Raw genomic sequence first — 16,629 nt, 5'->3', positions numbered from 1 at the left:
GCGGAAGTCGATTCATAGTCTCCCTTCCTTTTCCACTGGAAACCATATGTCTCCAATTTTTGCCAAATGCTGAGGGTGGGACCAAATTTGAACCGATCATAGACGTCTATGTTTGGGCCAAAACAAGGCCGGCCTGGACCAGACCAAATCTGAACAGATCATAGTCTATGTTTGGGCTAAATAAAGACAGTTCCAGATGGAAAAAAAATCTAAGTCTGTAGACATTGAAATCAAGACCATGGCGGACGGAATAGTCAATGTCCATGGATGTCCTGCATCAGTCAGTGCTCACTGGGGTATATCATTTTGGCAAAAATCAAATCCATTTTTGGGCCGAACCTAGGCCGGTCCAGACCAGACCAAAAATCTAAGTCTGTGGACTTTGAAATCCAAGCTAGGGCAGACTAAACAAATATCAACCAATAATGCTCACTGGGGGTACGTCATTGTCTTTTTGTCTATCAAAAGTAGGCTATAACTCAAGTTAACTATTGTCTGATGAGTTCCATTTGTGAAAAAGACAGAACGTTAGGCCAGAGTTTCCCAAACCTGGTCCTCGGGACCCCAAGGAGTGCATGTTTTGGTTTTGGCCCTAACACTACACAGCTGATTGAAATGCTCAAAGCTTGATGAGTAGTTGATTATTTGAATCAACGGTGTAGTGCCCCAGTACATCACTGGGGTTAAGCTGCCTGCCATCCAGGACCTCTACACCAGGCGGTGTCAGAGGAAGGAACTAAAAATTGTCAAAGACCACAGCCACTCAAGTCATAGACTGTCTCTCTACCTCCGCATGGCAAGCGTTACCGGAGTGCCAAGTCTAGGACAAAAAGACAGTTTTTACCCCCAAGCCATAAGACTCCTGAACAGGTCGTCAAATGGCTACCCCCAACCCCTCTTTTACACTGCTGCTACTCTGTTTATCATATATGCATGGTCACTTTAACTATACATTCATGTACACATGTACATACTACCTCAATTGGCCAGAACAACCAGTGCTCCCGCACATTGGCTAACCGGGCTATCTGCATTGTGTCCCGCCACCCGCCAACCCCTCTTTACGCTACTGCTACTCTCTGTTCATCATATATGCATAGTCACTTTAACCATATCTACATGCACATACTATCTCAATCAGCATGACTAACCGGTGTCTGTATGTAGCCTCACTACTGTATATAGCCTCGCTAATGTTTTTCACTGTCTTTTTACTGATGTTTTTATTTCATTTCTTTACTTACCCATTGTTCACCTAATACCTTTTTTGCACTGTTGGTTAGAGCCAATCCGCAAGTAAGCACTTCACTGTAAGGTGAATCAGCTTTGATTTGATTTGATCTTTATCAAGGGTAACAATCATTTTGGACCTGATGGTATGTGATCTCTTATACTCGCACACGCATGAACACACATTCACACACAGCTATGTAATGGCTCATGTAAAATAATCAAATTGTGAAAAGTACTTCTGGAAAAAGGTTTAAAAATCTTGTTGTCACCCAATTCAAAAAGCAATGAGTAGGCACATTGAAATATACATGTCAGCAATTGATGCAGTGCTTATCAGTCAGTCATAAGTACTATTGTATGTACTCATTGTAAGTCACTTTGGAGAAAAGTGTTGACTAAATGGCATATACACCATATGTATATATATATATATATACAAAGATATGTGGACACCCCTTGAAATGAGTGGATTCTGATATTTCAGCCACACCCATTGCTGACAGGTGTATAAAATCGAGCACACAGCCATGCAATCTCCATAAACAAAAATGTGCAGTAAAATGGCCTTACTGAAGAGCTCAGTGACTTTCAACGTGGCACCGTCATAGTATGCTACCTTTCCAACAAGTCAGTTCGTCAAATGTCCGCCCTGCTAGAGCTGCCCTGGTCAACTGTAAGTGCTGTTATTGTGAAGTGGAAACGTCTAGGAGCAACAACGGCTCAGCCGCAAAGTGATAGGCCACACAAGCTCACAGAACAGGACCACCTAGTGCTGAAGAGCATAGCTCGTAAAAATCATCTGTTCTCGGTTGCAACACTCACTACCTAGTTCCAAACTGCCTCTGGAAGCAACGTCAGCACATGTTTGTCGGGAGCTTCATGAAATGCATTTCCATGGACGGGCAGCCACACACAAGCCTAAGATCACCATTCACAATGCCAAGCGTCTGCTGGCGTGGTGTTAAGCTCGCCGCCATTGGACTCTGGAGCAGTTGAAACTCGTTCTCTGGAGTGATGAATCACGCTTCTCCATCGGGCAGTCCGACAGACAAATCTGGATTAGGCCATTGCCAGGATGACACTACTTGCCCGAATGTACAGTTGAAGTCGGAAGTTTACACGCACCTTAGCCAAACATATTTAAACTCGGTTTTTCACAATTACTGACATTTAATCCTAGTAAAAATGCCCTGTCTTAAGTCAGTTAGGATCACCACTTTATTTTAAGAATGTGAAATGTCAGAATAATAGTAGAGAGAATGATTTATTTCAGCTTTTATTTCTTCCATCACATTCCCAGTGGGTCAGAATTTTGCATTCACCAGACTTGCTACCTGTCCCAGACCTGCTGTTTTCAACTCTCTAGAGACAGCAGGAGTGGTAGAGATACTCTCAATGATCGGCTATGAAAAGCCAACTGACATTTACTCCTGAGGTGCTGACCTGTTGCATCCTCAACAACTACCATGATTATTATTATTTGACCATGCTGGTCATTTATGAACATTTGAACATCTTGGCCATGTTCTGTTATAATCTCCACCCGGCACAGCCAGAAGAGGACTGGGGCGGCAGGGTAGCCTAGTGGTTAAAGTGTTGGACTAGTAACTGAAAGGTTGCAAGTTCATATCCCTGAGCTGACAAGGTCTGTCATTCTGCCCCTGAACAGGCAGTTAACTGTTCCTAGGCCGTCATTGAAAATATGAATTTGTTCTTAACTGACTTGCCTAGTTAAATAATTATATATTTTTTAAATAGCCTGGTTCCTCTCTAGGTTTCTTCCTAGGTTTGGGCTTTTCTAGGGAGTTTTTCCTAGCCACCGTGCTTCTACACCTGCGTTGCTTGCTGTTTGGGGTTTTAGGTTTGGGTTTCTGTACAGCACTTTGAGATATCAGCTGTGTCACGGCAGATTTCCTCCTCTTCCTCTGAAGAGGTGAAACAAGGATCGGACCAATATGCAGAGTGGTAGGTGTCCATGGTTTTTAATGTGAAAACCTCAACACAAATACGTGAACTAAACAAACCAGTCCCGTATGGCACAAACACTGACACAGGAAACAATCACCCACAAAATACCCAAAGAACATGGCTGCCTAAATATGGTTCCCAATCAGAGACAACGATAGACAGCTGCCTCTAATTGAGAACCAATCTAGGCAACCATAGACATACAATTACCTAGAATGGCAACAGCCCCATAAACATACAAAACCCCTAGACAAGACAAACACATAAATCCCCCATGTCACACCCTGACCTAACCAAAAGAATAAAGAAAACAAAGATAACTAAGGCCAGGGCGTGACAAGCTGATCTAAGAATAAATCAATTTGATGTGATTTGAATGTAGTGGCCTTCCGAGCGACACAGTGGTCTAAGGCACTGCATCGCAGTGATGCGGCGTCACTACAGCCTGGGGTCATTACCGGTTGTAACGGGTTAGGGGAAGGTTTGACCACGGGGGCTTTACTTGGCTCATCGCTCTCTAGCAACTCCTTTGTGGTGGGCCAGGTGCCTGCAGGCCTACGTCCGGTTGTCAGTTGAACAGTGTTTCCTCCGACACATTGGTGCGGCTGGCTTCCGGGTTAAGCGAGCGGGTGTTAAGAGGCGCGGTTTGGTGAGTCATGTTTCAGAGAACGCATAACTCAACTTTCGCCTCTCCCAAGCCCATTGGGGAGTTTCAGCGATGAGACAAGATCGTAATCACGAAATTGGGGAGAAAAAGAGGGGTCAAAAAATGAAATAGGAAATAATAGGATGTAGTGCAAAATCTACATATTTCTTGCTTTTAATTGGAAATCCTCCATACTCCCTCCATACTCCTTCCATAATCCCTGCTCCCTAATACTGGTTTGGCAGCAGAGGCAAGTTGTGCCTCTCTTCCAGCAGGTCGCAGGGCTGCAGCATGTTGCGGCAGCCACTCCAGCTCCAGCTGTAGGTGGAGAATGTGTCAGAGAAGGCATTGTGGCCCAGAGAGTTGTGGTAGCTCTGCAGCGAGCCCCAAGAGTCCCAGGAATCCCGCTGCTTATACTGGCTCAGCGTCTCCAGGTAGGTGTTCAAGCCCTCTTTGGACTGGGGTGAGAGAGGGACGGAGGGAGGAGATTGAGGGTGGGAGCGAGGGAGATAGATAAATATATGTAGTGATAAAGAGAAGTAGAGGGATACAGAGATGGAGGAGAGAGAGAGGGAAGTAGAGAGTAACTCCCTTTAACCAGACCTTTCCAAGCAGAGATATTGTTTGTACAGTAGCCCTACATTGTATTCACACGTATTACATAGCACATAGCACACTGTTACACAAAAATGGCAGGGATAGAGAGAAGAGAGAGGCATCTTTGCTGAGAAGATTTGGAATAGATGGAAGGGGGAGGCAGAGACAGGAGGAAAGAGGGGAAGACTCAAACATGGCCATTTCTAACTGAAATACTGCAAAGGTATTGACTAAAATGGCAAATGCATGATGCTGTTGTTATAGTGTGAGCTGGAGCACCTTGATGCGTATTTGGTTGATGTTGTCATAGGTGAGACGTTCTCTGTCCTTCACTTGCAGGTCCACCTTGATCTTGACCGGAGTGATCATGTCTTTAGTCTCCTTTCCTGGGTACTTGATTGATAACTGTGGGAGGGACGGAAGGAAGTGGAGAGAGTGAGCAAGAGAGAGAGAGAGAGTGAGTGAGCGAGAGAGAGAGAGCGATAGGGAGATGAGTAACCCACAATCTCCTCCCTATAGACTGTGTCATTGTCATTGGTGATTAGGCCTACCAGCATCGTGTCGTCGGCAAACTTAATGATGGTGTTGGAGTCTTGCACGGCCACAGAGTAGTGGGTGAACAGGGGGTACAGGAGGGGACTAAGCATGCACCCCTGAAGGGCCCCGTGTTGAGGGCCAGCATGGTGAATGTGTTGTTGCCTACCCTCACCACCTGGGGGCGGCCCGTCATGAAGTCCAGGATCCAGTTGCAGAGGGAGGTGTTCAGTCCCAAGGACCTTAGCTTAGTGATGATCTTTGAGGGCACTATGGTGTTGAACACTGAGCTGTAGTCAATGAACAGCATTCTCACGTAGGGACTATGGTGGTCTGCTGAAACATGTAGGTATTACAGACGGGGTCAGGGAGAGTTTGAAAATGTCAATGAAGACACTTGCCAGCTGGTTAGCGCATGCTCTTAGTATGCGTCCTGCTAATCCGTCTGGCCCTGCGGCCTTGTGAATGTTAACCTGTTTAAAGGTCTTACTCACATTGGCTAAGGAGAGCATGATTCTACATTCGTCCAGAACAGCTGGTGCTCTTATGCGTGGTTCACTGTTGCTTGCCTCAAAGCGAGCATAGAAGGAATTTAGCCCGTTTAGTAGGCTAGTGTCACTGGGTAGCTTGGGTTTGGGTTTCCCTTTGTAATCCGTGATAGTTTGAAAGCTCTGCCACATCTGACAAGCATCAGACCGGTGTAGTAGGATTGGCTTTGCCTGTTTGACGGTTGATTTCTTATAAGCATCTGGGTTAGTGGCCCACTTCTTGAAATTGGCAGCTCTAGCCTTTAGCTCAGTGCAGATGTTGACTGTAATCCATGGCTTCTTGTTGGGATATGTACGTCCGGTCTCTATGGGGACTATGTCGTCAATGCACTTAATTAAGCCGGTGACTAATGTGGTAAACTCCTCAATGCCATTGGATGAATCCCAGAACATATTCCAGTAAAACAGTCCTGTAGAGTAGTATCCGCTTCATCGGACCACTTCCGAATTGAGCATGTCACTGGTACTTCCTGTTTGTTCTTGCTTGGAAGCAGGAATCAGGAGCATAAAGTTATGGTCAGATTTGCCAAATAGAGGGCGAGGGAGAGCGTTGTATGTGTCTCTATCTGGAGTAAATGTGATCTAGAGTTTTTTTCCACTCTAGTTGCATAGGTGACATGCTGGTAGAAACGAGGTAAAATGGATTTCAGTTTTCCTGCATTAAAATCACCGGCCACTAGGAGTGCTACCTCTGGATGAGTATTTTCTTGTTGGCTTATGGTCCTATATAGCTCGTTGAGTGCGGTTTTAGTGCCAGCATCGGTTTGTGGTGGTAAATAGACAGCTACGAAAAATATAGATGAAAACTCTCTTGGTAAATAGTATGGTCTACACAGCGTATCATAAGGTATTCTAACTCAGGCGAGCAGAAACTCGAGACTTCCTTAATATTAGAGATTGCACGCCTGCTGTTGTTAACAAAGAGCCACGCCCTTGAGTTTACGAGACGCTGCCGTTCTGTCCTGCTGGTGCATAGGGAAAAAACTGTTGAATTGACATAAACCATGTCCTCGTTCAGCCACGGACTCCGTGAAGCATAGGATATTTCACTTTTTATAGCTACTGTTTACAGGCCTCCTGGGCCATATACAGCGTTTCTCACTGAGTTCCCTGAATTCCTATCAGACCTTGTAGTCATTGCAGATAATATTCTAATCTTTGGTGACTTTAATATTCACATGGAAAAGTCCACAGACCCACTCCAAAAGGCTTTTGGAGCCATCATCGACTCAGTGGGTTTTGTCCAACATGTCTCTGGACCCACTCACTGTCACAGTCATACGCTGGACCTAGTTTTGTCCCATGGAATAAATGTTGTGGATCTTAATGTTTTTCCTCATAATCCTGGACTATCGGACCACCATTTTATTACGTTTGCAATTGCAACAAATAATCTGCTCAGACCCCAACCAAGGAACATCAAAAGTCGTGCTATAAATTCACAGACAACACAAAGATTCCTTGATGCCCTTCCAGACTCCCTCTGCCTACCCAAGGACGCCAGAGGACAAAAATCCGTTAACCACCTAACTGAGGATCTCAATTTAACCTTGCGCAATACCCTAGATGCAGTTGCACCCCTAAAAACTAAAAAAATGTCTCATAAGAAACTAGCTCCCTGGTACACAGAAAATACCCGAGCTCTGAAGCAAGCTTCCAGAAAATTGGAACGGAAATGGCGCCACACCAAACTGGAAGTCTTCCGACTAGCTTGGAAGGACGGTACCGTGCAGTACCGAAGAGCCCTTACTGCTGCTCGATCGTCCTATTTTTCTAACTTAATTGAGGAAAATAAGAACAATCCGAAATTCCTTTTTGATACTGTGGCAAAGCTAACTAAAAAGCAGCATTCCCCAAGAGAGGATGACTTTCACTTTAGCAGTGATAAATTCATGAACTTCTTTGAGGAAAAGATTATGATTATTAGAAAGCAAATTACGGACTCCTCTTTAAACCTGCGTATTCCTCCAAACCTCAGTTGTCCTGAGTCTGCACAACTCTGCCAGGACCTAGGATCAAGAGACGCTCAAGTGTTTTAGTACTATATCTCTTGACACAATGATGAAAATAATCATGGCCTCTAAACCTTCAAGCTGTATACTGGACCCTATTCCAACTAAACTACTGAAAGAGCTGCTTCCTGTGCTTGGCCCTCCTATGTTGAACATAATAAACGGCTCTCTATCCACTGGATGTGTACCAAACTCACTAAAAGTGGCAGTAATAAAGCCTCTCTTGAAAAAGCCAAACCTTGACCCAGAAAATATAAAAACTATCGGCCTATATCGAATCTTCCATTCCTCTCAAAGATTTTAGAGAAGGCTGTTGCGCAGCAACTCACTGCCTTCCTGAAGACAAACAATGTATACGAAATGCTTCAGTCTGGTTTTAGACCCCATCATAGCACTGAGACGGCACTTGTGAAGGTGGTAAATTACATTTTAATGGCATCGGACCGAGGCTCTGCATCTGTCCTCGTGCTCCTAGACCTTAGTGCTGCTTTTGATACCATCGATCACCACATTCTTTTGGAGAGATTGGAAACCCAAATTGGTCTACACGGACAAGTTCTGGCCTGGTTTAGATCTTATCTGTCGGAAAGATATCAGTTTGTCTCTGTGAATGGTTTGTCCTCTGACAAATCAACTGTACATTTCGGTGTTCCTCAAGGTTCTGTTTTAGGACCACTATTGTTTTCACTATATATTTTACCTCTTGGGGATGTTATTCGAAAACATAATGTAAACTTTCACTGCTATGCGGATGACACACAGCTGTACATTTCAATGAAACATGGTGAAGCCCCAAAATTGCCCTCGCTAGAAGCATGTGTTTCAGACATAAGGAAGTGGATGGCTGCAAACTTTCTACTATTAAACTCGGACAAAACAGAGATGCTTGTTCTAGGTCCCAAGAAACAAAGAGATCTTCTGTTGAATCTGACAATTAATCTTAATGGTTGTACAGTCGTCTCAAATAAAACTGTGAAGGACCTCGGCGTTACTCTGGACCCTGATCTCTCTTTTGAAGAACATATCAAGACCATTTCGAGGACAGCTTTTTCCATCTACGTAACATTGCAAAAATCAGAAACTTTCTGTCCAAAAATGATGCAGAAAAATTAATCCATGCTTTTGTCACTTCTAGGTTAGACTACTGCAATGCTCTATTTTCCGGCTACCCGGATAAAGCACTAAATAAACTTCAGTTAGTGCTAAATACGGCTGCTAGAATCCTGACTAGAACCAAAAAATTTGATCATATTACTCCAGTGCTAGCCTCTCTACACTGGTTTCCTGTCAAAGCAAGGGCTGATTTCAAGGTTTTACTGCTAACCTACAAAGCATTACATGGGCTTGCTCCTACCTACCTCTCTGATTTGGTCCTGCCGTACATACCTACACGTACGCTACGGTCACAAGACGGCCTCCTAATTGTCCCTAGAATTTCTAAGCAAACAGCTGGAGGCAGGGCTTTCTCCTATAGAGCTCCATTTTTATGGAACGGTCTGCCTACCCATGTCAGAGACGCAAACTCGGTCTCAACCTTTAAGTCTTTACTGAAGACTCATCTCTTCAGTGGGTCATATGATTGAGTGTAGTCTGGCCCAGGAGTGGGAAGGTGAACGGAAAGGCTCTGGAGCAACGAACCGCCCTTGCTGTCTCTGCCTGGCCGGTTCCCCTCTTTCCACTGGGATTCTCTGCCTCTAACCCTGTTACGGGGCTGAGTCACTGGCTTGCTGGGGCTCTCTCGTGCCGTCCCTGGGGGGGTGCGTCACCTGGGTGGGTTGATTCACTGTTGTGGTCGGCCTGTCTGGGTTGCCCCCCTTGGGTTGTACCGTGGCGGAGATCTTTGTGGGCTATACTCGGCCTTGTCTCAGGATGGTAAGTTGGTGGTTGAAGATATCCCTCTAGTGGTGTGGGGATGTGCTTTGGCAAAGTGGGTGGGGTTATATCCTTCCTGTTTGGCCCTGTCCGGGGGTGTCCTCGGATGGGGCCACAGTGTCTCCTGACCCCTCCTGTCTCAGCCTCCAGTATTTATGCTGCAGTAGTTTATGTGTCGGGGGGCTAGGGTCAGTTTGTTATATCTGGAGTACTTCTCCTGTCCTATTCGGTGTCCTGTGTGAATCTAAGTGTGCGTTCTCTAATTCTCTCCTTCTCTCTTTCTTTCTCTCTCTCGGAGGACCTGAGCCCTAGGACCATGTCCCAGGACTACCTGACATGAGGACTCCTTGCTGTCCCCAGTCCACCTGGCCATGCTCCTGCTCCAGTTTCAACTGACCTGAGCCCTAGGACCGTGCCCCAGGACTACCTGACATGAAGGCTCCTTGCTGTCCCCAGTCCACCTGACTGTGCTGCTGCTCCAGTTTCAACTGTTCTGCCTTATTATTATTCGACCATGCTGGTCATTTATGAACATTTGAACATCTTGGTCATGTTCTGTTATAATCTCTACCCGGCACAGCCAGAAGAGGACTGGCCACCCCACATAGCCCGGTTCCTCTCTAGGTTTCTTCCTAGGTTTTGGCCTTTCTAGGGAGTTTTTCCTAACCACCGTGCTTTTACACCTGCATTGTTTGCTGTTTGGGGTTTTAGGCTGGGTTTCTGTACAGCACTTTGAGATATCAGCTGATGTACGAAGGGCTATATAAATAAATTTGATTTGATTTGATTTGATTTGATTACAGTCCCTCAGGTCCCGTTGATAGGATAGTCTCGAACGGAGCTCGTCCAGTTTGTTCTCCAGTCATTGTACATTCGCCAATAGAACAAAGGGTAGAGGAGGTTTATTTAATCACTGCTGTAGTTTCGTCGGGGTGCCCCCACGTCGGCTTTTATATCGCCGTCTTTTCATATTTGGGTAAAATAGACTAAACTTCCCCTGCTATTATCCTTTTATTTTTAGATTCATAATAGGGATAATAATGAATGAATTGCTGATACAGAACTGAATTAAAGATAAGAAGCCAGGGAAGATAACATCTAGATAAAGTTTGGTTACATCAATGAAAAATACTTGACAATATTCAACACAGCATGCAATACAGCGGTGATCCAGATGCATTTTCATTTAATTCAGGTCGTTATTGTAAAACATAATTTATTTATTCTTGATGACTTACCTGGCTAAATAAAGGCGCAATAAATAAAATAAAGTAATAACCAAATTTACTGAATTTAAATGGAATTGTCTCTGTCGTTTTAGCTCATACCTGTCTGATGCGCTCCTCGATCTCCACGGTCTTCCAGGTCTTGGCAGAGGGGACACTTCCCTGTGTCGCCACCCGCTTGCCCACCATGACCTTTGACCTGACATTCAGGCTGGGCCGCTTCGAGTATGGGCTGGTACTGGGAGCTGAGAGAGTCACACACACACAACGCAGTGACTCGGATTCAATTCAATTCAGGAATCCAATGTTGCCAAAGAAGGTTTAGGGTCACTTAGAAATGTGTTTCTTTTCGAAAGGAAAGCACATTTTTTGTCCATTGAAACATCATCAAATTGATCAGAAATACAGAGTAGACAGCTGGAAAACGGCAGATTTTTTAATGGAATATCTACACAGGTGTTCAGAGGCCCATTATCAGCAACCATCACTCCTATGTTCCAATGGCACGTTGAGTTAGCTAATCTAACTTTATCATTTTAAAAGGCTAATTGATCATTAGAAAACCCTTTCGCAATTATGTTAGCACAGCTGAAAACTGTTGTTCTGATTAAAGAAGCAATAAAACTGGACTTCTTTAGACTAGTTGAATATCTGGAGCATCCACATTTGTGGGTTCATTACAGGCTCAAAATGGCCAGAAACAAAGCACTTTCTCCTGAAACACGTCAGTCGATTCTTGTTCTGGAAAATGAAAGCTATTCCACGCGGGAAATTGCCAAGAAACTGAAGATCTGGTACAACGCTGTGTCCTACTCCCTTCTCAGAACAGCACAAACGGGCTCTAACCAGAATAGAAAGAGGAGTGGGAGGCCCCGGTGCACAACTGAGCAAGGGGACAAGTACATTAGAGTGTCTAGTTTGAGAAACAGACGCTTCACAAGTCCTCAACTGGCAGCTTCATTAAATAGTACCCGCAAAACACCAGTCTCAACGTCAACAGTGAAGAGATCAGAAATACAGTGTAGACATTGTTAATGTGAAGAGTTGCCTCTTCAACAGTGAAGAGGTGACTCTGGGATGCTGGCCTTCTAGGCAAAGTTCCTCTGTCCAGTGTCGTAATCTTTTCTTTTTATTGGCCAGTCTGAGATATGGATTTTTAATTGCAACTCTGCCTAGAAGGCCAGCATCCCGGAGTCACCTCTTCACTGTTGAGGAGGCAACTCTTCACATTAACAATGTCTACACTGTATTTCTGATCAATTTGATGTCATTTTAATGGACAGAAAATATGCTTTTCTTTCAAAAACAAGGAAATGTCTAAGTGACCCCAAACTTTTGAATGGTAGTGTACAGTGTAAAATTGAAAGCTAGGTAAGGAGTACAGGAGGTTGCTGAGGGGAGGACGGCTCATAATAATGGTGGAACGAAGAAAATGGAATGGCTTCAAACACATGGAAATAATGTGTTCTGATGTAGTTGATACCATTCCACTGATTCCGCTCCAGCCATTACCACGAGCCCGTCCTCCCCAATTCAGGTGCCACCAACCTCCTGTGCTAAGGAGGGGAAGTAATATACACAAAATTAAACCAGGAACTGAAATGATGTACGTTGTTCAGATGTTACACAGACATTGCTCACCATTGGGTTTGATGTACTTCATCAGCTGCTTGGGCTGCAGGCCCACCAGATGGGCCGCCTTGGCGTAGTAGGTGATCACGTGACCCCTGCTCTTGTCCTGATGCGGCGCCACCCGCAACACATGACGCAGCGACTTCTTATGGTAATACCTGGGTGGAGACAGAGAGACTCAAAGAACGAGAACTTAAGCTGACAACATTTTATTTTGGAGCTTTGTTCTTCATATTTTGTCAGGAGCAACAGTTTACTCAAATTATTTACTCTAATATTTATTCTCATAATAAACCTCACAATTCTTGGGCCCTCCCGAGGGGCGCAGCTGTGTAAGGCACTATATCGCGGTGCTTGAGGCGGCACTACAGATCCCAGGCTGTGTCACAACCGGCTGTCACCGGGAGTCCAATAGGGCGGCACAAAACTGTCCCAGCATTGTATGGGTTGGGGGAGGGTTTGGCCAGGGGCCTTTACTTGCCTCATCGCGCACTAGCGACTCCTTGTGGCGGGCCGGGCGCCTACAGGCTGACTTTGGTCGTCAGTTCAACCGTGTTTCCTCCGACACATTGGTGCGGCTGGCTTCCGGGTTAAGTGGGTGGGTGGGTCATGTTTCGGAGGACACATGACTCGACCTTCGCATCTCCTGAGCCTGTTGAGGAGTTGCAGCGAAGAGACAAGATAGTACTTGGATCGTAATTGGATATCACGAACTTGGGGAGAAAAGGGGGTATATCTTTTTTGAATATATAAAAAATAATTTTAAAAATCTTGCATACATGTAGTGCCTGACCAGAAGTACTGCTAGTGTATATTTTCAGAGAACGTTTGTATTTTACCGAACTATCTCCCCAGTGGCACTGCTGGGAATGAGGCCCGCATTCAGCATCTGATTCAAGGCTTTGTAGAATACAGAGTCTGACTGATCCACACTCTGAGATGGGTCAGGGGACTCTGCTACAGGGAGAGAGAGAGGGAGAGAAAGAGAGAGAATGGAGAGAGAGAGGGGAGGTTTGATGGAGAGGGAAAGGGGAAGAACAGAGGGTGACAATGGAGAGGGATAGAAAGGGAGAGATTAAGGGAGGAGGAGTAGAGGGAGCAGTTGGCACCTGTTTCATTGGCTTGAAAAAATGACGTCATTGTGAACATGTGCATGCCATCTAAAATCTGTCGAAACACACTTTTCTCTCTTACAGGCTTTTTACCGTTTATACACCTGGCGAACTTCTGACTGTCTGTCATCACACACAGAAAGTCTTGAAAACCTACCTCGCCATCTCCTAGAAACAAATCACATTTTAATTATTGTTCCTTGCAATACAATTACAGATAGCTTTCATATGTTCTACTAGGGATGGGGATTTGAAAGAACGTCTGTGTTGGAGTACTCTCATCGAAATAATTTTGAGTCATCAAGTTATTGCATGTTAGCGTGAAACGGGGCTGATGGCAAAAAAAAGTATCCTATTGGATCTTCCAATTAAGCCTGTGGTTGTTCTGATACACAACTGAAAATGTAATTTAACATAATTACTGCACTTGACATACTCCACACACATTTAAAAGTTTGAAATGTTCTCTGTGCTTATACATTGTACCTGATAAATAGCTGCATTTGTACATTTTTGAGTACAAACCTTGAATCGACTATTCACACCCACCCCATATTCTACCCGTCTTTGATTTCACAAACATCTGAAAGGCTAGTTTGGAGTTCATTTTTAGTTCCTAAATACATTTAAAATGTATTGGAAGCAGGTTATAAAGGCATTTCACATTCAGTGGAACATGTTAGAATTGCAAATGGAATGTTTTCATCTTGTGAAATTTCCAATAGCGTCATTCCTTGATCCTGCATTGGGTTACATTGCATGTGTATGTCCTTGTGAGTGACCTCACCGTCATAGTCGGCCCTATGTAGGGCAGCCTCAGTCTGCTCGGGGCTGAGTCTCATGTTTACTGTGTCCAATAGGGAAGAGAGACCCACTACGTCGATGCAGCCATGACTATCGGTGGCAAACAGCTTAAAGACAGCCTGGAAAGCTATGGGATAGGATAGAATAGGAAAGGATTAACTTGATTGTCCCCGAGGAGAAAACAAACTCCTTCTGGTTGAAAATGGCTGGTTTGTACACTGATGACGGTCCTATAACCAAAACTTAAGCTTGAGATCCCTTAAATACACAATTTTTCCGATTGTATTATTTTTCTGTTTGTGCTACTGGAATTAACAAACCTTCTTTTCATTTTAAATTCTTTTGACAGGCATGCATAGCGATTGACACTCATTTAAAGTATAGAAATGATTGTGTTTGTCTTTTTTCACTATTTGCGTCACAAGGTGAATTTTGTCACCTTCAACTTGAGCATCCGACAGTGGCTCCTCTGCAACCATGGTTGCCAAGTCCTTGAGCTGACCCACACCCCTGTTGGTCAGAGCCATGGTGTGACATTGGTAAGTAAGAAGGGACGTTGTCATCAAACAGTTCTAAAATTCTAAAACCTCTTTATATTCAATAATACGGACTCAGCACTGTTGGCATACTTGCTCAATGAATCTCTCCTAGATTCCTCGCCTCCTCTCTCCTCGTCTCCTTGCCAAGACGCCTTGAAGGAGAAGGTGCGAGAGGAGGTACCTTGGACCTTCTCCTCCAATACAATTGACAAGGAGGTGAGGAAATAGGATGTGAAAATTGCGGAAAGACAAATTGAGGTAAGAGATGTCGTTTCAAAATCTTGGAATGATAAAACAGACTGCACTTTACACTGAGTGTACAAAACATTAAGGACACCTTCGTAATATTTTGTCCCCCCCAGAAACTCCAGAAAGTTGAGTGAAATTCAGTCTTGTGCTTTTCTATGCAGGCTGATACTTCAGCGCTGCAGCTTAGAGGGAACATTGATGCTGGCCCATGTTGACTCCAATGCTTCCCACAGTCATGTCAAATTGGCTGGATGTCCTTTGGGTAGTGGACCATTCTTGATACACACAGGAAACTGTTGAGTGTGAAAACCCCAGCAGAGATGCAGTTCTTGACACAAACTGGTGTACCTGACACCTACTACCATACCCCGTTCAAAGGCACTTAAATATTTTTGTCTTGCCCATTCACCCTCTGAAAGGCACACGTACACAATCCATGGCTCAAGGCTTAAAAATCCTTTAACATGTCTCCTCAACTTCATCTACACTGATTGAAGTGGATTGACATTGATAAGGACCTGGTCAGTCTGTCACGAAAAGAGCAGGTGTCCTTAATGTTTTGTACGATCCATTGGAGGAGTAGAGGCCTAGTAGCATATAATGCTTGTCTGATTCATGTTGTTCTGATCAAAAATCTGAAGAAGAAAACAACGCGTACTCACAGAGAATCTAGGACTTCCTTCAAGTCTGAGGTTATCCTGTTGGGGTCTATGTCTCTGCTGCCCTGACCCACGGGGTTTTGGGTGCCCTAGAAATACAAGTGATAGGTGAATTATTTAGGAAATGTTTTTTTTTTAAATAAAAAATGTTGTAATTATTGTTATATCAATAACCTGTTTTTTTCTCCAGTAGAATATGTTTGTCTTATTATATCAATAGCCTATCTTTGTCTTACTTTTTACTTTTTCACCAATACAATAAAAAGGCTAAATAGTGGGAAATGTATGTTACTAGCCTAACCTTCATCCTGCCTACTGGGGTCTCTCTCATTGTGACAGGTATGGGATGGTCCATGCTTCTCAGATAAACTCACATAGGGCGTTGACCCTGCAGGAAGGACAATTGGAGAGTTTTAGTGCAGTGATGGGAGTATAAAATTATATCTAAACCATGACGTCACAACCAGACATACATCATAGAGGTCCTATTACATTACGTATTCTTGATCCTAATTCTATTGCCTAAAAAAATACGTTCAAAATAAGCTTGCGATCTAAAATGAAAACGCTGAAATAAACGCTGAAATGACCACATTGGTTACTTCTAGGCCTTCTAAAGTTAACGATTAGAATTGCCCATTGTGTGTTCTCACGTTGAGAGTAAAAGGAATGGTTTCCAACATCACTTCCCAAAGCACCTCTTATAGAAACAATCGAAGGGACTCAGGTTCTCACAGCCATTTCATTTGCACTAATTTTGGGGACACAAGTGTCATGGGTTACCTATGACGTACGCATCAGTGACGTTTCTTATTTATTCGACAAAAGTTGCAGAAATCCTAATTACTACGTCTCGCACCTGCCGTTTTATCTTGAACATTTTTTTCCTCAACAACAACAAAAAAGTGTTACAAAAGCATAATACTGTATCTAATGTAGGTTCATTGTCCTGTCATGGCAAAAGTCATTTTTTATAATAATAAAAAATGTTTAACTAG

The 16,629-nt window shown here is 44.0% G+C and overlaps 1 protein-coding gene across 1 annotated transcript; it reads right to left on the bottom strand.

Moving 5' to 3' along the window:
* Positions 1–3,295: 3,295 nt before the first annotated feature.
* LOC127913880 (EF-hand calcium-binding domain-containing protein 3-like) lies at positions 3,296–10,873 on the bottom strand. Its single transcript, XM_052487491.1, has 3 exons — positions 10,739–10,873; positions 4,724–4,849; positions 3,296–4,305 (listed from the first exon to the last, which is right to left on the bottom strand). Exons 1-3 carry the CDS (start codon positions 10,823–10,825, stop codon positions 4,075–4,077), a joined length of 444 nt encoding a protein of 147 aa, XP_052343451.1. The 5' UTR covers positions 10,826–10,873; the 3' UTR covers positions 3,296–4,074.
* Between the last annotated feature and the right edge of the window lie 5,756 nt (positions 10,874–16,629).

Source organism: Oncorhynchus keta, chromosome 3 (genome assembly GCF_023373465.1).
Source record: "Oncorhynchus keta strain PuntledgeMale-10-30-2019 chromosome 3, Oket_V2, whole genome shotgun sequence".
NCBI classification, from domain to species: Eukaryota; Metazoa; Chordata; class Actinopteri; order Salmoniformes; family Salmonidae; genus Oncorhynchus; species Oncorhynchus keta.
This window is presented reverse-complemented; position numbering and strand designations above follow the sequence as displayed.